This window comes from Puma concolor, chromosome C1 (genome assembly GCF_028749965.1).
Source record: "Puma concolor isolate L17-30 chromosome C1, mPumCon1.1.hap2, whole genome shotgun sequence".
Classification (NCBI taxonomy): Eukaryota; Metazoa; Chordata; class Mammalia; order Carnivora; family Felidae; genus Puma; species Puma concolor.
In genome coordinates, this window is record NC_141674.1 from 48,746,627 (window position 1) to 48,771,863 (window position 25,237).

The following is a 25,237-nucleotide window of genomic DNA, read 5'->3' on the forward strand; positions in this document are numbered from 1 at the left end:
TTTTCTGCATCTATTGACAGGATCATATGGTTCTTATCTTTTCTTTTATTAATGTGATGTTTCACATTGATTGATTTGCGAATGCCGAACCAGCCCTGCAGCCCAGGAATGAATCCCACTTGATCATGGTGAATAATTCTTTTTATATGCTGTTGAATTTGATTTGCTAGTATCTTATTGAGAATTTTTCATCCATATTCATCAGGGATATTGGCCTGTAGTTCTCCTTTTTTGCTGGGTCTCTGTCTGGTTTAGGAATCAAAGTAATGCTGGCTTCATAGGACGAGTCTGGAAGTTTTCCGTCCCTTTCTATTTTTTGGAACAGCTTGAGAAGGATAGGTATTATCTCTGCTTTAAATGTCTGGTAGAATTCCCCTGGGAAGCCATCTGGTCCTGGGCTCTTATTTGTTGGGAGATTTTTGATAACTGATTAAATTTCTTCGCTGGTTATGGGTCTGTTAAAGTTTTCTATTTCTTCCTGTTTGAGTTTTGAAAGTGTGTGGGTGTTTAGGAATTTTTCCATTTCTTCCAGGTTGTCCAGTTTGTTGGCACATAATTTTTCATAGTATTTCCTGATAATTGTTTGTATTTCTGAGGGATTTGGTTGTAATAATTCCATTTTCACTCATGATTTTATCTATTTGGGTCATGTCCCTTTCTTTTTGAGAAGCCTGGCTAGTGGTTTATCAATTTTGTTTATTTTTTCAAAAAACCAACTCTTGGTTTCATTGATCTGCTCTACAGATTTTTTAGATTCTATGTTGTTTATTTCTGCTCTGATCTTTATTATTTCTCTTCTTCTGCTGGGTTTGGGGTGTCTTTGCCATTCTGCTTTTATTTTCTTTAGGTGTGCTGTTAGATTTTGTATTTGGGATTTTTCTTGTTTCTTGAGATAGGCCTGGATTGCAGTGTATTTTTGTCTCAGGACTGCCTTTGCTGCATCCCAAAGCGTTTGGATTGTTGTATTTTCATTTTCATTTGTTTCCATATACTTTATAATTTCTTCTCTAATTGCCTGGTTGACCCACTCATTCTTTAGTAGGGTGTTCTTTAACCTCCATGCTTTTGGCGGTTTTCCAGACGTTTTCCTGTGGTTGATTTCAAGCTTCATAGCATTGTGGTCTGAAAGTGTGCATGGTATGATCTCAATTCTTGTATACTTATGAAGGGCTGTTTTGTGACCCAGTATGTGATCTATCTTGGAAAATGTTCCATGTGCACTCGAGAAGAAAGTATATTCTGTTGCTTTGGGATGCGGAGTTCTAAATATATCTGTCAAGTCCATCTGATCCAACGTATCATTCAGGGCCCTTGTTTCTTTATTGACCATGTGTCTAGATGGTCTATCCATTGTTGTAAGTGGGGTGTTAAAGTCCCCTGCAATTACCACATTCTTATCAATAAGGTTGCTTATGTTTGGAATTAATTGGTTTATATATTTGGGGGCTCCCATATTTGGCACATAGACATTTATAATTGTTAGCTCTTCCTGATGGATAGACCCTGTAATTATTATATAATGCCCTTCTTCATCTCTTGTTACAGCCTTTAATTTAAAGTCTAGTTTGTCTGATATAAGCATGTCTACTCCAGCTTTCTTTTGACTTCCAGTAGCATGATAGATAGTTCTCCTAACCCTCACTTTCAATCTGAAGGTGTCCTTAGATGTAAAATGTATCTCTTGTATACACCAAATAGATGGGTCTTGGTTTTTTATCCATTCTGATACCCTGTGTCTTTTGGTTGGAGCATTTAGTCCATTTACATTCAGTGTTGTCTGTAGGTTTCATGCTTGTAGTGATGTCTCTGGTCCTTTGTGATCCTTGAAACGTTTCACTCACAGAATCCCTCTTAGGATCTCTTGTAGGGCTGGTTTAGTGGTGATGAATTCCTTCAGTTTTTGTTTGGGAAGACCTTTATCTCTCCTTCTATTCTGAATGACAGACTTGCTGGATAAAGGATTTTTGGCTGCATATTTTTTTTGTTCATCACCTTGAAGATTTCTTGCCATTCCTTTCTGGCCTGCCAAGTTTCAGTAGGTAGGTCTCCCACTACTCTTGTGGGTCTCCCTTTATAAGTTAGAGCCTGTTTATCCTTAGCTGCTTTCAGAATTTTCTCTTTATCCCTTTATTTTGCCAGTTTCACTATGATAGGTCATGTGGAAGATCGATTCAAGTTACGTCTGAAGGGAGTTCTCTGTGCCTCTTGGATTTCAATGCCTTTTTCCTTCCCCAGATCAGGGAAGTTCTCAGCTATGATTTGTTCAAGTACACCTTCAGCCCCTTTCTCTCTTCTTCTCCTTCTGGAATTCCTATGATTCAGATATTGTTCCATTTGATTGCATCACTTAGTTTTCTAATTCTTCCCTCATACTCCTGGATTTTTTTATCTCCCTTTTTCTCAGCTTCCTCTTTTTCCATAATTTTATCTTCTAATTCACCTATTCTCTCCTCTGCCTCTTCAGTCCATGCTATGGCCACCTCCATTTTAGTTTGCACCTCATTTATAGCATTTTTAGCTCTTCTTGACTATTTCTTAGTCCCTTGATCTCTGTAGCAATAGATTCTCTAATGTCCTCTATGCTTTTTTCAAGCCCAGCGATTAATTTTATGACTGTTATTCTAAATTCTTGTTCCTTTGTATTGCTTAAATCGTTTTTGATCAATTCGTTAGCTGTCACTACTTCCTGGAGTTTCTTTTGAGGAGAATTCTTCCGTTTCGTCATTTTGGGTAGTGCCTGCGGCGGCTCCACACTGCAGGGCGCTTCCCCAGGAGGGGTCCTCTTGACAGCTCTAAGGCAACCCTTTGTGGTTGCTGTTGTTTGAACTAGTTAGTATTCCTTCCTCCTCTGTCTCTTTCACTCCCCCCCACGTTTGGTAAGACACAGTGAGTAATTCAAGGCCTGACCTTGCCTGGCCTAACAGCTTGGATGGGGAGGTGGAAATGGTGTGATCCGAAGATTGGTGCTTCAACACCCAGGCCCTTTGCCCCATACCTGGAGTTACTGCCTTCTCATTCCTGTCATCACCCCTCCTTTTGGGACCCGATACTATCTGTTGCTGCCACTTTAGCCTGAGAGTTTTATTTCCTGCTACTTTTTTCTTTAGACTGCTTTGTTTTGTGGATCAAAAGGCTGATAGTAGGTTAAGCCAAGCTAAATTTCTGAAATAGCTATGACACTGAAGTTGAGTTAGCATTTTAGCATAGATCCTCTATGGACAAAGAATGGAAAGAAACAGACATTTTAATATATCCCTTTCTGGCTTAAACATAAATCCGAGAAACTCTAAAACTGACCCATATCTCTTGTTTTTCAGATAGACCACGTGGTGCGGGGCCATGCTGCCTTCCCTGAACTACAAGCCAAGGCCACAGCCAGGTAACTGCTGTCCCTGTTCCCTTTTGTAAGCTCCTGTGCATTCCTGCACTGAAGGCATTCAGTCCCTTTAGGCAGATGTGTGATTTTCAGTTCCTATGGGCAGTGAAGATGCCTGGCAGTGTTTGGTTATAAGATGATCCAGGACGTACATGCATTAATTTTCAAAATGATCTAAGAGAATTCAAAGAAACTAGAGATCCCCAAAGAATATGCCAGGAACCCTGGCTGAGAGACTCTAATGTAGTAGAAGGAACATGGATTTGGGGATCAGAACTTCTTGGGTTCAAGTTCAAATCCAGCTTTACTCCTTACTTGGTGTGTGACCTTGGGCAAGTTATCCAATCTCTTTAAGCCTTTCTCTTCATCTGTAAAACTGAGGATATTAACTGCTACAAAATGATTTTCAGGAAATGTTGTTAAGTGAAGAAAGCAAAGAAGTGTTTACAGTTCCCTTCTTTTTATGTAGAAGGAAGATGACTATAAGAAACTGTATGTGTACTTACTTGTGCAAGAGAAATGCAGGGAAGTTAAATCAGAAAGTGGCGAGACTGGTTACCTAGAGGTGGTGGGTAGGCGTGCAGTAGAAATATGGGGGAGTGTGAACAGGGTCATAGGTGGAAATGGTACTTCTTTGAGTATGTTTTTCGATATACCCTAATTCTTAGAACCATGGTGATGCTTCTTGTATCCCTGAAAATAGAAGGGAGGGAGGGAGGGAGCAAGGTTGGTTAGGTAGGTAGGTTAGGTAAGGTAGGTAGATAGATAGTTATGAGGATATACGTATGTGGTGAGAATAGGCAAAATAAAATACAGTTAGCAAAAACGAAACGTATTGTATTAATAATGAATAACATAACCGCACTAAGAAGGGTTTGGGAAAGAAAAGAACTAACTTAAGTAATTGGGAAAAAATGTTTTGATAGTATAATGTATGGTTAAAGATAAAATAACTGTACTTGAGTATTATAGTCTAATTCCTAAATTTGTTTTTCATAAATGTCTGGATGAGCTCTTCTGAAAATCTGTCATGTGTATACCACAACTGAGCAAATAAATAAATATATTATGGATAATGGGAGCCAGGCCTCTCTTAAATAGGGAAAGGGAAGGTTACAATGAACCCTATGGTAGTGGGTGGAAATTGGAGATATTAGGATCAAATTGTGATTTTGTATGTATGTGTGTAGGTGTAGCTATGTACAGATAGAGCTATAGCTATAGAGAGAAATAAATCCAGGATGTATGTTCATGTGTGAGTACACATACATATATTCCCTGTGTTCTCTGCTGAGATGGCCTAGAAACAATGACCCCTAGGAGCAGTTTGCATGGCTAGCACCAGATGCTGGTTTTTAAATAGTGTTCTCTACCGAAAAGTAGGTTTTAGGAACATGGCCGATTCCAAAGAGAGGGCGGGGGACATATACACATGAACGTTTTGTGATGCCAGAAAGTAAGGAACTACTCAAAGAAGAATTGTCGAAGGGCACAGGAGCCAGCACTAAGAATCTCTCAGTGGTCTTTGGGGACAATTTGATCAACTGAATTAGTAATGATAGTATAAAGTGTCTCCTTGAGGCCATACTTATTGAAGAAATAAGTGGGGAAGAAAAGGCAGATTTCCCTTTGCACTGCAAGGACCATGTACTTGAAATTAATAAATGTGGAGGAGAGGTGCCTGTGTGGCTCAGTCAGTTAAGCATCCGACCCTTAGTTTTGGCACAGGTCATGATCTCATGGATTGTGCGTTCAAGCGCCGCATCAGGCTCCGTGCTGATAGTGTGGAGTCGGCTTGGGATTCTGTCTCTTCCTCTCTTCCTCTCTCTCTGCCCCTCCCCTCCTCATTCTCTCTTTCTCCCAAAATAAATAGACTTTAAAAAATAAATGTGGAGGGAATCATGGAACTAAAAGATCATCGTTAGGCAAACAGCACTTGTTGCAAGCAAGAATCACCAATGGATGCTGAAATTAGTGAGTGAAAGTATGATGCAAAGCAGGATACATGCATAGTCACAAAGTATCTCGCTCATTAATAGCAAAGGAAAAAGGGTAACTTCACAGTGGAGAGATCTGGCAGACAACACCTCTCTCATGGTTCATGAGTTCGAGCCCCACATCAAGCTCTGTGCTGCCAGTGTGGAGCCTGCTTGGGATTCTCTCTCTCTCCCGTTCTCTCTGTCCCTCCCCACCCTCTCAAAATAAATAAATAAACTCAAAAAAAATAATAATAATGTACTTATGTTAATTTCTTAGGTGATGAGTATAGGAAAATCTGTGTACTATTTTTGTAACTTTTCTGTAAGTCTAAAGTTACTTCAAAATGAAATCCATTTATTATTTTTTTTAACTGCTTAAGACAGGAGTGCTGTTGGGCCTTTTTAGAAAAGTAAGGTATGCTATAATATTAACAGAAAAACCCCATGTAGCAAGTACATGGAAAATGAGAGACAGTCTAAGGTAGAGGTTAATACCATAGACTCCGGAGCCTGTTTGAATAGTGGGTAGCATATGGTGACAAGGGTCAAGCTGTTCTAAGTTTTCAGGGAATTAAAGTAGTAGTGATAGAAGTTGTCGTTATGGGTGTCATTACTTATATTAGACATTTCCACCCCACCAAGGGGCTTACATTCTAATAGGGGAGGCACCTACACAGAGCAGAATGAGATGCATACTTTACTAGAACGTAAGCTGTCTGGGGCCATCTGCGTGGCTCAGTCGGTTGAGCACCCAACTTCCGCTCAGGTTATAATCTTGTGGTTCGTGAGTTTGAGCCCCACGTCAGGCTCTCTGCTGTCAACACAGAGCCCACTTTGGATCCTTGCTCTCCCTCTCTCTCTATCTTTCTCCTGCTTGCGCACTCTTTATTTCTCTCTCAAATAATAAATAAACTTAAAAAAAAAAGCAGTCTGTTGTCAGGGTGTAGATAAGGAATGGTCCTGCAAGGGAGTTTGAGGAAAGCTTCGGAAGCTTTCCCTTCTAGCAATCCCTGGTTATGACCCTCTTACCACTGAGAGGGATCACACCATGTAACTTCATCAACTCACACTTTATTTGGCTTAGAGACCATGTAACCTAGAGCAAGGGTTCCTACCTTCAGATCATGAGCGAACCCCTTAATTTGTGTGCAGAGTTTTGTTGATTGTATTCTTATGGGTATAATTCTCTGAAGAGAGGCCATCACTTTCATCAGATTCTTGAAGGAATCCAGCATTCATAAACCACAAACCCAAAGACAAGAACACTGGATTTGGAGTTCAGAGATTTGGATTCAAACCCCAGCTCCCAACATGCATCATCATATGAATTTGTTTCCCCGTCAGAACATGGGGTAGTCACTCTGCAAGAAGCAGCCCTGGGTACCTCTGAGAATTTGTTTTGATTTTAATGAGGTAATGTATTTGGCAAGGCTTTGTAAACTCTACTGTGACAATTATGACAACAGCTCTTTCTGCCACTATTACTAATGGTTATAAAAGTGGAGGATGTTTTGGTGGTGGTGGTTCTAGGGTTAAGCAGCAGAGCAGTCATCCATAACCTGCTGACCTTCTTGCGGAAAGTGTGGTAAAGTAGCCAGAATGCTGGGCTGAGAATTGGAGGTCTGGATTCTTGTGCCATTTCTGCCATAATTGTCTCAGTGACTCAGTTTCCTCACCCATAAAACCACAATAATACTTCCTTGCTTACCTCATTTTACAGATGTTATGTGGATGAAAATAGATTGTGGAAATGCCAGTCTCTGAAGATCTTAAAGCCCAATACAAACCTAAGGGATAGGTAGATTTTGGAATGCAATATTCAAAATTTCCACAGCTCTACTCTGTGGATGAGCCTCATGTGAATAGTTTTTATAGAGAAGAAGAGAGAGAGATTTATGGATTAGTGTGCAGACTCAGAGAAACAACAGCACAGGGTGGTGCAGAAGCAGCAACTCATAGAATTCAGAACTGGAGTCAACTGGATTTAAATCCCAACTCTTTCCACATACTAGTCGACTTTACCCCGTCTTCCTACTACCTCCCTGTATTTCTCCCCTTTTAAATTTTTTTTTAACGTTTATTTATTTTTGAGACAGAGAGAGACAGAGCATGAACAGGGGAGGGGCAAGAGAGAGAGGGAGACACAGAATCTGAAACAGGCTCCAGGCTCTGAGCTGTCAGCACAGGGCCCTATGCTGGTTTTAAACTCTGGAACAGCGAGAGGTCATGACCTGAGCTGAAGTCGGAAGCTTAACCGACCAAGCCACCCAGGCGCCCCTATTTCTCCCCTTTTAGAGCTAAGCTTCTCCAAAGCATTGCCTCCATCCTTGGTCACTATTTCCTCACTTTGTATACTCATCCCTTGCCCACTTCAATTTGAATTCTGTACCCATTGACCCCTGAAACTGTTAAGGTTAAGGTCCCTAGTGACCTCTGTTGCTGAGTCTATAGGGTGCATTCCAGTCCCCATCCTGGGGCTCTCAGCAGGATGTGGCATCAATGATCACACCTTCCTCTGCTTTATAACACTCTCTTTCCTTGGCTTTCTTTCTGGAATGTCAACTTCTCCCAGTTTTCTTCCTATGTCTCTGGCTTGTCCTTTTAGTATCCTTTTCAAGTTCAAGACTATCACATCAAAGTTCTTTACAGCTAGGGTTCTGGACCCTTTTCCTTCTCTCTTTGTCATTCTTCCATGATGCTCCCATCTATATATACTCTTGGCTTCATTTCTTTCTTAAATTTTACATCCAGCTCGTATATTTAGCAGGTATTCAATAAATGTTGGTTCTCTTTCCTCTCACGTTGCTTCTATTGTTTTGTAAAAGAAAGTGCATCTCTGTCTTACAGATCTATGAATAGAATATCCCAAGACTACAGAGGTCTTAGGACGAAATAGGCATGACTTTACTGAAGTGAATTTGGCTGTTTGGAAAGGACAGCAAATCCCTGGGAATCAGAGACTGTAGGTCTCTTTTGGTGCAGCTTGAGGCTCTCTGAAAGCAGAGTGCAGGTTACTCCTGCCTTAGAGCTTAGCATCAGCAAATCCTATTTGAAACTGCAAGAACAAGTGCTGATAAACAGATTTAGTATTTCATACTCTTGATTTGCCATAATCTTCTCAGACCCATCCCTGAAGAGTGATGTCTTGTGAGCTTATAAATTAAGTAAACAATAACTAGATGTGCTCGTGCGTGTAATTGGCAACCAGAGTCTCTCTCTCTCTCTGTGAGGCCAAACTTTCACTCCTTAGACAGAGACTGCCTTACACTGATCATAACTTTGGCTCTTTTCCCCTAAACTGTCCTTTATTGTCTTAATTCTCTTATAGAACCTTAACTCCCACTGTCTCAGAAGGAGGTTCTGGTGATAGCAGAATTTGGTGGGGAGGTGTTGGCACAAACCACAAGCGCTAGATTCAAGGTTGGCAGCAGAACAAAGGTGATGAGTAATGAGTGTCTTATGAGCATTTATAATAGTGAACAAAGTTAAAAAAAAGTCCCTATTTTCATGGAAATTATATATACACAGTAGATACATACAAATTGTGTGTGTGTAGGTAAAGGGCACACATTTGCACACCAGGAGTTGATGAACTTTCTAAAGAAAAACAGATGAGGGGCACGTGGGGGGGCTCATTCCGTTAAGCGTCAGATTTCATCTCAGCTCATGATCTCACGGTTTGTGAGTTCAAGCCCCGTGTCAGGCTCTGTGCTGACGGCTCAGAGCCTGGAGCCTGCTTCGGATTCTGTGTCTCCCCCTCTCTCTGTCTGTCCCCTGCTTGTGCTCTCTCTCTCTCTCTCAAAAATAAACTTAAACAAAAACAGAGATGAGTAAAGAGACAGAACGAGGGGTGTTGAGGTGATGGATGGGAACTCTTTCAGGTGAGGAAGCCATCTTTGATGGGGTGACACTTGTGCGGGACTCTGAATAAAAAGTGGAAACAAACCATGACTCAGTGGGTTACGTGGCAACCCAAGAGTATATAAAATAACAAAGTCTGTTTATCAGTACTTGTTTCTGCAGTTTCAAGTAAGATTTGCCGATGGCTTAGCTCTGAGACAGGGGTCTTCTGTTTTTGGAGCTCCCCAAGCCATACCAAAATACCTGAGGAACAGCAAGGCCCCAGGCCTTGAGGCAGCAGCCTGCTTGGGGGGCTCCAGGAGACTATAAAGGCCCTTGTGGCTGGACCAGACGGGGAGGGAGTTGGGAACAGGTAAGGGCTTGAAAGTTAGCCAAGGCCAAACCATGGAAGTCATTGAAGGTAACCATGAAGACCCTGGCTTTTATTCAAGGTTTTCATTTCTGAGCCAGAGGAGAAAGCCACCATCAGATTTCCCTTAGAAGGATTGCTTTGGCTGCTCTGTGGAGAGGACACAAGACCCTTTTGGTGGGGAGAGAGGAACAGAGTAGAACAGAGGGCCCCTAATGTCAGCAAGCTCTCAGTCTACCAAAAGGGGACGACTGTAATCAGACGCCCAGCCTGTTTTGAGTTACTTTTACAGAGGTCACTGCAAGCAGTGATCATTTCTTGTGCTCTCCTGGTTTCAGGCCCCTTGAGATTACCAGAATGAAGTTTTCCCAAGCCACGTTTTCTCTCCCAACCTTTCTTTTCTCCCACTCTCTTGGATTTTTCTGCCATTTCTGTAGGGACAGTCAGTGTTTCTCAATCTGATTTATTTCTCAGACCTTTTTTTTTTTTCTTTTTGCCGCTGTGATTCCCGTCATCCCACTGAGGATCACTTTCTAACCCCATGGGCCAAATCTCAGGTGCATTTAAAGCTCCTCATTAAAGGCTGTGTATGTTCCACTGGAGCAGGGAAAGGAAAAAGAAAAGACAAGAACATTTATTGAGAACTTGCAGTGTTCCTGACACTGCTCTTTCTGATAGCTATATATATATATATATATACATATATATGTATAATTTCATTGAATTCTTTTTTTAATCAATAAACTTTATTTCTTTTTTTTCTTTTTCTTTTTTTTTTTACTTTGATCCAAATTAGTTAGCATATAGTGCAACAGTGATTTCAGGAGTAGATTCCTTAGTGCCCCTTACCCATTTAGCCCATCCCCCCTCCCACCCTCTCTCCAGTAACCCTGTGTTTGTTCTCCATATTTATGAGTCTCTTATGCTTTGTCCCCTTCCCTGTTTTTATATTACTTTTGTTTCCCTTCCCTTATGTTCAACTGTTTTGTGTCTTAAAGTCCTCATATGGGTGAAGTCATATGATTTCTGATGAGGAAATGAGGATTAAAGGGACCTCTTCGACTCCACTTCTAAAGATTATTCTCACTTTCCATTCTCCTCTGGTGTTCTCAGATTGCTTCCTTGGCCTTTATGGCTCCTTGAGTCTCGGCCCCTAATTCTGACAACTGGGGCCATCAGTCTGTCAGCAAGTATTTACTTGGGCTCCCCTGAGCTAGGACAGTCATGGAACGAGGGTGATGATATTACCACCTTTCATCCCCTAGGATGTGCCAGGATAATCACTAAATTCTTGATGGCTCTTGAATGAGAAATGTTTCTTAAACAGAAATTAGCTACATATCATAATGCCTTTCTTGGGCTTCTGTTTTGCATGCAAGGATTAGAAAGCACTCGGGGCATTGGGGTCCCCTCAGAAAGACTGAGGACTGTGCTGACTTAGGAAATAAATTCTCCATTTTCTCCCTCTCGGTGGTTACTGTTGCTCAGCACAGTGCCTGGCACATGGAAGGGGGGTGGTGTCCCAAGATATTTTTCCTCTTCCCCACTCCATTCTGAGGTGTAGACCAGAGTGCCTGGAACATCGTGTCCATATGACTCCAGAGATCCGCCCTTGGCAAACCAGTGGTACAGTGAAACATAGAGTTGTAAACAACCCAGAAATTCCAGTTCTGGTATTCTGCGTTGGAAGACATGTATGTAACACAGTGCCATGTAGGGAGAGCTAGACAATGAATAACATCTTATGCCAGACAAGAAAGTTTGTGCTTTATCTTGAGGATAATGGAGAGCAGCCCCTGAAGGATTCTAGGTAGGGGTGTGAGTCATGATCACAGTTGAATTTTAAAGTTTACTTATTCATTTTGAGAAAATGAGAGAGTGAGAGAGTGTGCGCAAGCAGACAAGGGGCAGAGAGAAAGAGAGAGGGAGAGAGAGAATCCCAGGCAGGCACAGGCCTGTTAGCACAGAGCCTGACCTGGAGGCTCAATCCCCCAACTACGAGATCATGACCTGAGCTGAAATCAAGAGTGGGACTTGATTTCACCCAGACACCCCCCTCCCCAACACCCAACACCCCAAGTTGCATTTTAGAAGAATCACCAAGGAAGGAGTGTAGGAACCCTAGTTGGGACTGGGCAAGATTTCAAGAATGGACTTCCAAGAGGAACCATTGGTTGGGTTGTTGGCTATCTGACCTGGAACTCAGGAAAGAAATGAGCAGGAGACACGAGCATATATTTGAAAGTCCTCAGCCCTAGATGGTACCTGGAGCCATGAGAGGAAGATGGGATCATCCAAGGGTATGGAAAGAGGGACAAGTCTCTGGGAGACTTAAGATATTTAAGGGACAAGTAACAAAAGAGAACCAGCTGGAGAGGAGGTACGAAAACCAAAGGAGTATAGTATCTGGAATCAAGAGAAAGAGAACCAATGAGTAAGAAGTGGTCAAATGGTACAGAATGAAAGACAATTCAAGTAAGATAAAGGCAGGAGATGGTCCATTGGAGTTGGAAGCAAAGGCTATCGTTCTCACTGTGGGACCAGTTTCAGTAGACTACGTATTGCAGCGGGTCAAGAGGTGAGGAACTGAAGACAGACAGACTTCCTCAACTCCTAGAAAGGACATACATGTCTTCTTCTAGACCATGTATTATTATTTTTGCTTTGAAATTATGGTCACTACACTTCTGGGCAGCCCAAGAATCCAAAGAATTAACTGATTTATAGAGAGGGAGGAGAGAGTAGAGATTCCAGGGGTGCTATCCTCATCTAAGATTATAAATAATAAAGTCTGTGAACAGTCTTCCCTGACTCTTGGATGTTTCAAAGCTAGAAATGAATTTCCTACGAGGGGAAGGGAGGGGGAACTATTTATTCATTACCTCTCATTGTACAGTGCTGAGGCTCTATTTTGAATCTTCACAGCAGCCTGTAAGGGAAAAGAATTAGTCCTGAATATAGAAAAGTTAATGAAGCTTAGGGAATTTGTGTACCTGACCACCCAGCTGCTACACAGTGAATATACTGTGTGAAGGTTGCAACTGTGTTTTCTTCAACATATGCAGTGGGACCGGGGCAGCAGGAATTTCTCCCTCTGACCGAAGATACATGAGCCTGGGGGTTGTGAGAGGGAAGGAGAAGCACACACTTGAAACAGTTGATGTGTGATTCCCGAGCTGGGAGAGGTCAGACCGCCATTTGAGAAGGAATTGGTAAAAAATAAAAACATAAAAAATAAAAAAAAAAAAATACAAAATGAAACAAAGTCAGAACCAAAAAAGGCATCATGTAAGGTTAAAATTATGTGAATAATGATGTGCATTTGTTATTATAATGTTTTCCAAGTGCATTTCATTTTGAATGATATACTCAGATAGCACACATGGTAAGGTATAATTGGAAAAACGTGCAGGAGAATGGCCGCATTCAAAGAATAAACATACAGCTGTGAGGAGGTTAGGAGTCAAAGGGGTAAGCATATGGCCCGTCCCCCAGGGATCTCATTAGTGCATGAGTGACCATATATGTAAGAGGCTAAACGAATCTCACTGTTTGCAAAGACCCACGGTAAATGAGACAATGACAAATCAATAGTAATTAGGCCTATAGGTTCTTATTGACCCAGATGTCTGAAACCAAATGCCCTGCCCTAAGATTCCTTGAGAGGCAAATGAAAAGATTTATAGATGTGTGCTTTAAAAAAAAAAAAAAAAAAAGCCCTTCGCTTTAAGTGCAGTGATGGTATTCTGAAGTCGGATGTTGCTAGAATCAGTGCAGACTCTGGATTCTGGCTCGGATGGACGTTCCTGTGGCTTTTGTGGTCAATGTTCCTTTTGGACCGTGAGCAGAGAGAGTTGGGAAATAGAAAACCAGGAAGTGATCGTATTCTACCCAGGTATATGGCTCCGGCCCTACCTTCCAGGGAGGCCTCCAGGATCCTCTCCTAACACTGTCAGAGAATCATGCTAAAGCAGAGTTCGAATGTGGGCTTTGACAAGTCTTTTCCGATCTGGGTTACAGATATGGCTTCAGAATCCCTCAGAGAAGGGTTTGTTTAAATTTGAACTTGGTCACTTGTCTTCACTTCTTTGAGCATCTTGCATAGGCTTGCACATGTGCACACAGACATACTCCCTCACTCTGGCACTTACATGGAGCAGTTTTGGTTTTCTATCCTTCCTATAGTGGAGTTCCACATAAAATTTTTATTTAACCAAGGGCACCTGGGTGGCTCAGTCGGTTAAGCGTCCAACTTCAGCTCACGTCATGATCTCACAATTTGTGGGTTTGAGCACTGCGTCAGGCTCTGTGCTGATGGCTCAGAGACTCGAGCCTGCTTCGGATTCTGTGTCTCCCTCTCTCTCTGCCCCTCCCCCACTTGCGTTCTGCCTCTCTCTCAAGAACAAATAAACATTAAAAAAAAATTAAGAAAAATTTTTATTTAACAAAAGAGTTTGAAAAACACTGCTCTAGTTGTTTGTTTCTTCCTTTAATGTTAGTTTAGAAAACTTTTGGGAACTTCATGGGCTCCATGGGAACATTCACAGTGTCACAAAACTGGAATTAGAAATCTGTGAGCGACACTCCTAAAGCATTTTTGCAATTCAAATACTGTCATCTTGAGTTCCTTAGATATTACCCTCCCTTGGACATTGATTTCCTATACTTTTCTTCCTGCCATTGTTCAAGCCGTGAGATCTTTCCAAGGTCACCAGTGACAAGAGGCATGGATGCCACCCTCTGATAAACCCACTTTCCTCTAGAATCATTGGTATAAGACTTTGAGAATGAAGCACACTTAAAGAGGGGAAGGGCGACCAAATTTAACCTTTGTGCCTTGCAGTAAGATTCAGCTCCGTGAGATAGGTATTATGATACCCATTTTATATGGGATAACTGAAGTTCACAGTGGGAGAGTTACTGGTCCATGTCACCCAGCTACCGATCTGAGCCCAGATCTACCAGAGGGCCAGGGCCAGGACTACCGTAGCTCTCAGTCTCCTCACCTCTGTCTCCCTCTCCCCCAGACATGTGGAGACTGAGAGGTAGTATGACTCCCTCATCCTGCATCCAAAGAGACTGAGCCTTAGAAAGGAGCAAGAACAAACGTGACGCCATTTGGTGCCTTTGGGTAGGAAATCAAGTCTCCTAATTCCTGATCTAACTGCATTCCTCTGTGCTGTCACTTCCTGTGGCCCAGCTCCTATGCTGAGTCCAAGAACTTAGGTTTATACTCATCACCCCATCATTATTGTTACAATTAGCAACACAGATTTTTTAAAAATCCTTTACATATGTCCACTATTGTCCCGTTTACAAAATACCGTATCTTCACATGCATAGCTTCCTTTGATCTTGACAATAACCATGAGGTAAGTTGGACAGGGATTATGATATCTGTTTTTACAGATGCGAAGAAAGTGGTTCAGAAAGTTTGAGTAACTTTCTCATGGTCACACACCTACTAGGGGTAAAGCCCCTCCTGGCCCTGGTCTTCTGATTCCAAGCCTTTCCGCTTTGCACCAGGACATGCTGCCTGTTCTTGGTGATGGCACTTCATGATCTGAGAGTACAGAATGCTGGTTTCTGGGGGTTTGGGTAGTTTCTTTGCTGAAGGTTGGGGACTCTGCTTTGTTTCTGGATCTGATAGGGAAGTACAGATCGTTTCTTTCTGCCGAAGAGTTTGCCTCCCGACCCTACCCCCCTTTTGAAAACAAAATCAACGTCTCTTCCAGATGCCAAAGTGTATATGCATATTTGAACAGTCACCTGGATCTGATTAAGAAGGCTCGGCCTGTGGGTTTCCTCACTGTTGATTTACATGTTTGGCCAGACTTCCATGGCAACCGGTCTCCCTTAGCAGATCTGACACTAAAGGGCATGGTAAGTAACAGCCAGTCCTTGCACGAAGGTGCAGGCAGGCCAAAGGTCTACAAAGTTGGGAGGAAGCAAAGTGAGGGGAAAAGAAAAGAGGAAAAATAAACAAGGCGGGGCAAGGCACACAGGCTTCTTGCAGATGCATCGCTTGTTGCGAAGGCCCTTGCTGCTCCATAGGATGAGCTGCTGAAAGTTCTCGTTGTTGCCGAGCCAACCTTGAAAGCTACTGCTTTCTTACATTTAGCTACTGCTGCCTCTTTGTCCTGTGGAGCGGCTGGAAGTCATGAGCCCCTGCCTTGTGATTTTTTATTCACATCAGTTTGCAGAGTCATGTTTTCTGTCTCCATCCCCAGGCTGCCCAGTAAATAAGTGGTAAATATTACCACCCATGGTCTTGATTGCCATAACCACATGTCTGCTCAAGCTCTGAGTCAGAGCTGTTCGTAGTGCATGTTAACATTATTAGGATTTCAGATTAAGCTTTGCTAAAAGGAAAAGAAAATTAGTAACTTACACTGATGGATAAATTCAGCTGCTGGTGACCTTTGGGGTCACTGATGGTACAGAAGATTTTGGGCCCTCCTTTAGGAGCCAGGATCAACTTGTGGCAGAGTTCATAGCCTCCTAAACTAAGATAGAACACCCTGGTGGCCAGGCAAGATTAGGTGGCTGAGTGTAGGTAGTATAGCCATTGAGAATCGCATTTGAGGTTGGAAGAAGCACGTTCAAGCTAGAGAAATAGAACTCAACTTCAGTTCCCAGAAGCCAAGAGAGGCCACAAATAGGAAAATAAACCAGGAATTCAGAATCCAGGAAGATGTCAAGATGCCAAGAAGTCAAGAAGCAGAATGTGCAGTGAATGGAGGTGGGAGTTCAGAATGGAGGCCAAACCTGGCAATTCAGGGTTTACACTGAGTGATGGTAGAACAGGCGGCTGGCTTTGAGAACTTCGAGACTCAAAATTCTATGGTTTTGGGGCGCCTGGGTGGCGCAGTCGGTTAAGCGTCCGACTTCAGCCAGGTCACGATCTCGCGGTCCGTGAGTTCGAGCCCCGCGTCGGGCTCTGGGCTGATGGCTCAGAGCCTGGAGCCTGTTTCCGATTCTGTGTCTCCCTCTCTCTCTGCCCCTCGCCTGTTCATGCTCTGTCTCTCTCTGTCCCAAAAATAAATAAACGTTGAAAAAAAAAAAAAAATTAAAAAAAAAAAAAAAAATTCTATGGTTTTATGACTGATTGTATTGAGATTTTTAAAATGTTTTTATGATGCCAGTAGGAAGACCTGATCTTTATTTTCATTACCTAGTTGATACAATCAACTTCTGCCAATAAAAGGGGAGTTGCAGGAAAAGAAAAGAAAATGGGACATAGCCAAAGTTATGTCTGTCTGGAGTCCATGAAGCGTGCCCGCACCGGCGACAATGAGCTTGGCCTCCTTACTTGGCCTGCAGAAGCAGAAGAGGAAAGTTGGGAGAGGGTCATGTGGCCACAAGCTGCAGCCAGAAAGCTGCCCTTGCAGATAACTGACTCCTGGGTACCAACAGGTTGGGGTAGAACACATTTTGTGTGGATACAAGAGTGAGTGACTTAACTGGAGACAAATACCTGAAGCCAAATGTAATGGGCCTTTAAAATGTTCACGATGGGGGCGCCTGGGTGGCGCAGTCGGTTGAGCGTCCGACTTCAGCCAGGTCACGATCTCGCGGTCTGTGGGTTCGAGCCCCGCGTCGGGCTCTGGGCTGATGGCTCGGAGCCTGGAGCCTGTTTCCGATTCTGTGTCTCCCTCTCTCTCTCTCTGCCCCTCCCCTGTTCACGCTCTGTCTCTCTCTGTCCCAAAAATAAATAAACGTTGAAAAAAAAGTTTTTTTTAAATGTTCACGATGTTAAGAAGCATGACCAGTTCATAAGATGACCCCACAACAATGCAGGGCTGTGGAGTGAAATGATCATGGGTCTGGAGCCCATGGCCTTGGATCTGGAGTCCTTCCCTCTCTTGCCAACTTCTGTCATACCCAGCTTCAATACCCAGCATGGCAGGACTCATGGCTCCCAGTGTCTTTTCTCTGTTCCTTAAAACCAAGCCTGACACCCAAAGACTTAAGAATTGCCACCGTAAGGATATTCTTATAAAGGTAACGTCAATCCAAAGTGTAATTCCAAAGGAGCCAATGGAATGTTTTCATGAACGCCTGTCTCATTATAACAAGTACAGCTAAGTACATGCTTACCAAAGGAGGCTTCTTACACGGGGACATACTTCCAATTGTATCAGAAGATCCTAGTATGTTTATTTTTTAAAAAGTTTTACAAACATAACTCACATCTCATGTACTGTTTCTTAACACTGATTTCCTTTTGTAACTGGCCTTGGGTTGGGCTTACATTGGAATAGCTGTCTCTCCATGAATTTACATCACATCACTAGAAGGAGAAGGTGACCTTGGTAAGACAAAAGGAAGGAAATTCTGGACTAAAAATTTCTCCCAGTATTTCTTGCTTTTTTTTGAGAGAGAGTGAGGGGCAGAGGGAGAGAGAGAGAGAAGGAATCCCACAAGGGGCAGAGGGATTTTTTTGAGAGAGAGGGAGGGACAGAGAGAACTAGGGCTCGTGTTCACCCGAAGTGGGGCACAAGCTCACCCGATGCAGGACTCGAGATCACGAACCGTGAGATCATGACCTGAGCCGAAGTCAGATGCTTAACCGACTGACCCACCCAGGCACTGCCCCCGCCAGTATTTCTTTCCCTCAGTTTCAGATAACATCAAACTAATCACCCTGAAATCTCTACTGTCATGTTATCCTTTGTCAGAACCTGCAGTGACTACTATCTCCAGCACTCATTTAGTAGATCTTTATTTTTTACCTAGAAGTGCCTAGCACTGCCGTAGATACAGTAAGGTACAACAATATGTATATTCACAGAGCATGTTTCAAGGGAGGGAAGGGAAGTGCTTGATAGAATGTCTACTTAGCAACTGTAATTGTCAGGATATTCCCAGTAGAGAAGGAAACCTATGTGATTTCTTCTTTTGGCTTCTGAAACATTTCTCTGGACATATACTAAGTACTTAATATGTACTTAATTGACAGTCAACATGGAGATAAGAAAGAAACCATGTATTGCTTTAAAAACATACATATGAACAGTTTGCTAATATTAAACAGATTGGTTGCTGCTCTTAGTATCCATATGATATGTATTTAATACCAATATTAATGTCCAGGTAAATGAAGCCAAGAGGTTCCCATTTTATCCTACTTATGAAGACATTTGCTTATCAACTAATTAATTAAATATTTGAACTAATACAGGCCTTTTATAGTTGCTGGGCGATATAAGAATAACTAGATGTAATTCCAACCGTCAGGACTATTACTGTCGGGATGGGGGACTGGGCAGACAGAATATATAAACAGGTGATACTGGGCATGCCAGCTGCAGGTGCCACTTACTGTCCAGGGTTCCCTAGATGTGTGGGAGATGACTGCCCAGCCTAGTCTCAGAGGTCAGGACAGGCTTCAGACAGGAGGTGACATTGACACTGAGTGAAGCAAGGAAGAGGGTTTGGAACCAGGAAAACCATAGTAAATGCAGTGTTCTAGAGGGGAGGAGAACATGGAACATGAACGCCTCCAAGTTTGGTTCCCTGCATCATTATCTAAGCAATGATAGATTGCATTTAGCATTTTATCTTGGTAGTAAAAAAAAAAAAAAAAAAAAATCTCAAGAGAAGCCCTGGACTCTCTCTGTACTTCTGCTTTCTAGCACTACACTCTCCCAGTTCTTTATCCTTCGCTCGGTTGACTCTTGTCTCTTATCTTTGTTATTCATTCATTATTGATCACCTACTACGAACACAAAGAGAAAAAGAAACTGTGGGTGTCCCAAATTCACATAAAATCAGGGAGATGATTATTGCGTGCATGTGAGTGTGTGCATGAACATTACGCAGTGTGATACTTGTGATGCAGGTATCTGTGCAAGCCAAAACAGGCGCTCAGTGGATGTCTGACTTTGAATGATTTTTTTTTTTTTATGTGGCATTTGGGTAGTAAGACCTGATGCAGACTTCCTCTTCTTCATTTGAAAATACATGTGAGGATGCAAAAAAAAAAAAAAAGGCATAAACTCACACTGACTTTGAAAATTAACATGTCGTTCAACTAGCAACACCAGCACCAACAGTCGCAGAGAGAATCTGGGAAGAATTTTTAGAATCTAAAAGACTAGCTGGAACTTGTTTCATAAACATAATATATGACATATAAGCAAAGTGAACCTCTAGCCTTGCAAGAGGTTAGACCTACCTTCTGCTCCTTGGCTTAATAACGCAAGGTCCCTTTAAGCCTAAGAACAGGGCAGGCCTCCCTCTATGCTGCTGCTGATGGTTAGGGTGTTTTGCTTTTTTGGAAGCAGCCAGTGAGTTTAATTTCCCAGAACTCTCCCACAACCCCAGACCTTATCTTCCCTTTCAGTTCAATCCATCAGAAAACTGCCAACCCAAGAGGCCAGCTGGGCAGGAAGACCCATCTGGGATGAATGCTGCTGCCCTACGTTCTGAGGATCCCGAGTAAAACTCTGTTAATGGGAGTCAACATTAGGAAAAGCTGTGAATTTGGAGGAGGGCTATTGGTTTGCACATCTGCTGCCTGTTCTAACGGTAGAAAACCGGGTAGTGGTGAGGCCACCAAAGCTACCCAAAATAGAAGCTGCTAATTAAAAAAGAATTTTTTTAAATAGGGGCGCCTCAGTGGCTCAGTCGGTTAAGTGCCAACTTCGGCTAAGGTCATGATCTCGCAGTGGTCCGTGAGTTCGAGGCCTGCATCAGTCTCTGTGCTGACAGCTCAGAGCCTGGAGCCTGCTTTAGAATCTGTGTCTCTCCCCCCCCTCCACCGTCTCTCTCTCTCTCTCTGCCCCTCCCCTGCTCATGCTCTGTATGTTTGTCTCTCAAAAATGAATAAACATTAAAAATATTTAAAAAAAAAACTGCTAGACTCTGGGAACTGGCAACTAGCTTTAGATGTGAAGAGGCATATCCAAGTTGCAGTGAGTGGGGCAGACAGTAAATCATGGGTACTCTCTGCTGGGAAGCACTGAATATGTATAGCTCTGTAGTTGAAATGAATAAAGAAATAATAAAGTGAGTCCATTAGAAAACAACATGTTGCATACAAAGCAAAAAGAAGTACCATTAGAGCACAGGGAAAGGCCTCTTAAAGAATTATTTACTACTGAAACCAAAAGAAAATATTAAAAAGACTCGGCATATTCAGTAGGTTGTTTTTGTTTTTTGTTTTTTGTTTTGTTTTTAAAGGCACATCTCTATGAAATAGGACAGAAACTTAGTGGGGGGAAAAGTGAGCTCAGATGGAAAGCCAGTGGAATGAGGGAAAAAAAAAAGGGAGATGATAAAGACAACTAAAAATACAGAATAGCAGAATTAAAACCTGCATTGAAGTCAATAAAAAACAATTTTTACAGAAGAAAATAAGATCACAGCTGCCATATGACCTAGCGTATATTTTACATTTATTAGAAAAAAAATTTGAGGATAGGGACTACCTATGGCTTGTTTACTTTTTAAATTTCAGCAGTGTTTAGGGGTGCCTGGGTGGCTCAATCGATGAGGCGTCCGACCTCAGTTCAGGTCATGATCTCACAGTTGTGGGTTTGAGCCCCACGTTGGGCTCTGTGCTGACAGCTCAGAGCCTGGAGCCTGCTTCAGATTCTGTATCTCCCTCTCTCTCACGCTCTGTCTCTGTCTCTCAAAAAATAAATAAACATTAAAATTTTCAGCAGTGTTTTTAGGTCAAAGACAGGCATCGAATAATTGCCTTATGGCTAAGCAATTATTTCCGTCTTTATTTGTCAAGGGACGAATGAACAGTGACCTGCCTAAAGTCATAACGCCAAGAAATGGTCTGCCTAAATAAAAATGTGAGTCCTGACTTTGAGCAAGCACACCCCCACAGGCTGCCTTAACTCATAGCTCTTTACTCTGCACGATACACTAGTGACTGTGAGATGGGAGTCCTAACACCCGTCTCACACGTGGTTTCATACCAAACCACACTCCTCATCCTGGTCCTCGCTCCCCTTCTCTGAAACCTGGCCCTCTTCCTTTCTCCCATGTTTGTCCTTACCCTGGCCCTTGGATTTAAGCTCTGACCTCTTTCTCTCCTCAGTAATGGTTCTTGTTTCCTTCACACCCTTACGGACTCAGATTTCAGAAGTAATCAGCACTCCTGCTTTGACCTGGCTGTAAACTCTTCTGCTTTAGAGCTGCCTGCCCTCAGAAGTAGGAACAGGGCATAACCCAGGAATCCTTCCCTTATGCGTGAACACATCATTTTCTTTTGTTCTGGTAACAGTTGGCTCCTGCCTATGTGCATGGCTGCTTCATTTCTCCTTCTGTGATTGACCTGTGGCACTAGGCTAAAAAGAGGTAGAGGCTAGGGATGTGGGCAGCTTAATGGTGTGCCTGGACCAAGTAGACATCTATGTAAATATTTCTCCTTTCCACTTGATAAATTAGTTAAGGGCCCTGCACATGATGTGTAAAGGGAGCAGAAGCTCGGGTCATAGCAATCGGTGTCAAAGCATTTAACACTGATGGCTCTAGGTTCTTTAAAAGGAAAACATAAGAAAAAATGCTTGTATTTAAAGAAATGTGGCATGGTCATGCATCAAGAATGATGAAGCTAAATATTCATCATCAGGAATGGTGGCCTGTTTTAGATAGTTTTTATGATTGTTTTTATTTTATTTTTTAATGTGTATTTATTTTTGAGAGAGAGAGAGACAGACAGAGCATGGGCAGGGGAGGGGCAGAGAAAGGGAGACACAGAATCTAAAGCAGGTTCCAGACTCTGAGCTGTCAGCACAGAGCCCTACACAGGGCTCGAACTCACGAACTGTGAGATCATGATCTGAGCCGAAGTCAGACACTTGACCCACTGAGCCACCCAGGCACCCCTGATTGTTTTTATTTTAAATGTTTGGTTGGAGAGTTTTTACCCCTGTGAAACAGTAAAGGGAGCCCAGGGATCAAAGTCAGATCTGCATTGGCATCCTGCCTTGAAAATGTACCAGCTGTGTGACCTTTGACATTAGCTCTGTGAGGTCAGTCTGCTCATCAGTAAGTGGGACAGGCTTCCTTACGGGATGATTGTCAGAATCAACAAGGGGGAGACTATTACATAGTGGACAGACAACATCAGCAAATACTTCGGAACCTGTGGCTTCTGCTCAGTGGCCCTTATCTGTGCGTTAGAAGACGACTAGCAGGATTCTTAGTGTAGCCTTTGGATGCCAAGTAGCCAGTCATGAGCCATTCCCCTCAGCCCAAGGACCATCTGGACTCAGCAGCCACGGAGGTCATCGGCTGTGCACGACCAGCTGGTGAAGGCGAACAGTCACTTGGTCCTCAAAGAAGCCACATTTCATACTGTACAGAGATTAGTCTTTTCTCTACATAAGTCTTTAGGCTTCACTTCCCTTAACCACAGCAGGAAACACTCAAATTTTGTGTGCCTTACAAAACTTTAGTGCTGGAGGAATTTAGAAAGAGGGCATGCGTCTCGGTATATATGACTAGTTTCTATTCTCAAATTAATACTACCTCTTTGTTTTGGCGCTTTTTAAAACATTCTTTTCCTGAAATATCCAAGAAGTCAATTCATCAAATGTAATCAAAGAAGCAAGTCATGTCAGAAGCCTATCAGGCCATGAAAACACCATATCCCCCAGTGGTTGAAACGTGTTTTCTCTGCTTCCTTTTGCAAGAACAGCGCTACCCAGAACGGAAAGTTATTTTCTCGTGCTTTGAAGAGCTGTGATTTCTAACATAAGACCATATGCTGCTCAAACTGCTGGAGAGGTTGAGTCCTGCTCCAACGGCTCTTCAAAGCAAGCCCAGAGCAAGTGTGCATGTGAAAAACCGAGACAGAGAAAGGGAAGACGCGTTGTAAAATCTTAGCCAGTTCCCAGAGGACGGAACCCTAGCTAGAGACAGTCCTTGCTAAACAGTGTCCGATGTGGATGGAGTCAGCAATGCAGATGAGGCTTTGCAAGATCTCAGGAGGAGCCACAGGCTGTCTCCCAGTGGCTTCCTCTGATGGGGAGGAGGATGCCAGACCTGGAAGCTCATGGGCTAATTCAAGCAGCTCGTGACTGATAACATTTATCAGGCTTGCAGGGATGTGCACTCTTTGACATGGGTTTGTTGATGATTTTGTTACAATTTAATGCCGGTTCATCTCACTGTTTTTGTTTTGTTTTGTTTTTACATATTTTTGCCTATGACAAATTGAGTCGTATAACAAAGCTTAATATCCTAAGTATCATCTAGCTGGTTTTCTGATAACGCATTTTTTTATTGAAGTATCTAGTTTAGCAGCTCGTATTTTGTTTTGTGATAGGTATCATTTTCTCCAGGACTGTAGCGTGTCAGGCACCATGACAGATGCTTTACATGCATCATCACCAACATTTCTCACAGCCCTACCTGACAATGTCATTGCCCCATTTAAAAGGACGGAGATGCGGTGCCTGGGTGGCTCAGTAGGTTGAGCGTCAGACTCTTAATTTCAGCTCAGGTCACAATCCCAGGGTTGTGGGATCGAGCCCTGCATTGGAGCTCCGTGCTGAGCGTGAAGCCTGCTTAAGATTCTCTCTTCCTCCACCCCTCTCCTCTGCTCGTGCTCGCTCTCTCTCTCTCTCTCTCTCTCTCTCTCTCTCTGTCTAAGCTTCAGAGAGTCACAGCTATTTTTTTCCTAGAGGGGGAAAAAAACAGAAGTGATATTAGAAACCTGGTGTGTTCAGATTGAGGCCCCTGATATCCATTGGGAGGAAAAACAATTTTTTTAAGGAAAAAAATGTTTTTAAAGAAAAAAAATTAAGTTTTTGTGTTTTCGTATTCCCACTCTGTTTTCAGTGTGTCTGCCATATTTTCTCCTCATTTGAGCGATTTTTTTAAAATTATGTCACAGATTCAGACTTTATTTTCTTAGTGCTTTCTCTCTTCCCTAACTATACCAAGCAACAAGTAAAACCCAGGAGAGGGAGGCAAGAGGAATATGAATTACAAATAAGAGTCCTTCCCAAGGTAGTATGGCTTGATAGAAGACCGTGGAGTGAATTGGGTAGAAACCCGCTAGGAATATCCAACAAACAAACAATGAGAAAGATCTAAGGCCAGGGGACCAAGGATCCAAGGATCCTTGGATCCAAATCCGTGTGTAAATCATTAGTATATAAATCAAGACAGGCTGGATGACACCAACTAAGGACCTGGACAGTTGACCAGAACAGCTTTGGGATACTGGTGCATGAGTACATTAAAATGGCTTGGATTGGGGCGCCTGGGTGGCTTGGTCGGTTAAGCGTCCGACTTCGGCTCAGGTCATGAACTCACGGTCCGTGAGGTCGAGGCCCGCGTCAGGCTCTGTCCTGCCAGCTCAGAGCCTGGAGTCTGTTTCTGATTCTGTGTCTCCCTCTCTCTCTGCCCCTCCCCTGTTCATGCTCTGTCTCTCCCTGTCTCAAAAATAAATAAACGTTAAAAAAAAAAAATTAAAAAAAAATGGCTTGGATTTAGAGCATCAGAAGCAGACAAAGATGTGAAGTGCCTGGTGTATCTGGGGCCTAGCAAGCAAACTAATGTGTCACGTAGGGTTCACCAACAGAATAAGGCTGTAAGGGAGAATGTCAGTCTAGGCTTCGTGAGTTTATCGGTTGTCTGTTGCTGCTTGAATAAATTACCACAAACTTAGAGGCTTAAATTTCTTATCTCGCAGTTCTG

General features: G+C 42.7%; 1 protein-coding gene across 12 annotated transcripts in view; it reads left to right on the forward strand.

The window, feature by feature from the left end:
- The window catches only part of FGGY (FGGY carbohydrate kinase domain containing), a 420,763-nt gene that overhangs the window by 298,471 nt on the left and 97,055 nt on the right, over nucleotides 1-25,237 (forward strand). For all 12 annotated transcript variants that reach the window (XM_025912763.2, XM_086717131.1, XM_086717132.1 and 9 more), the window contains 2 exons: nucleotides 3,318-3,379; nucleotides 15,301-15,448. In XM_025912763.2, the coding sequence (XP_025768548.1) occupies nucleotides 3,318-3,379; nucleotides 15,301-15,448 (210 nt within the window). The remainder of the gene's footprint in view (nucleotides 1-3,317; nucleotides 3,380-15,300; nucleotides 15,449-25,237) is intronic.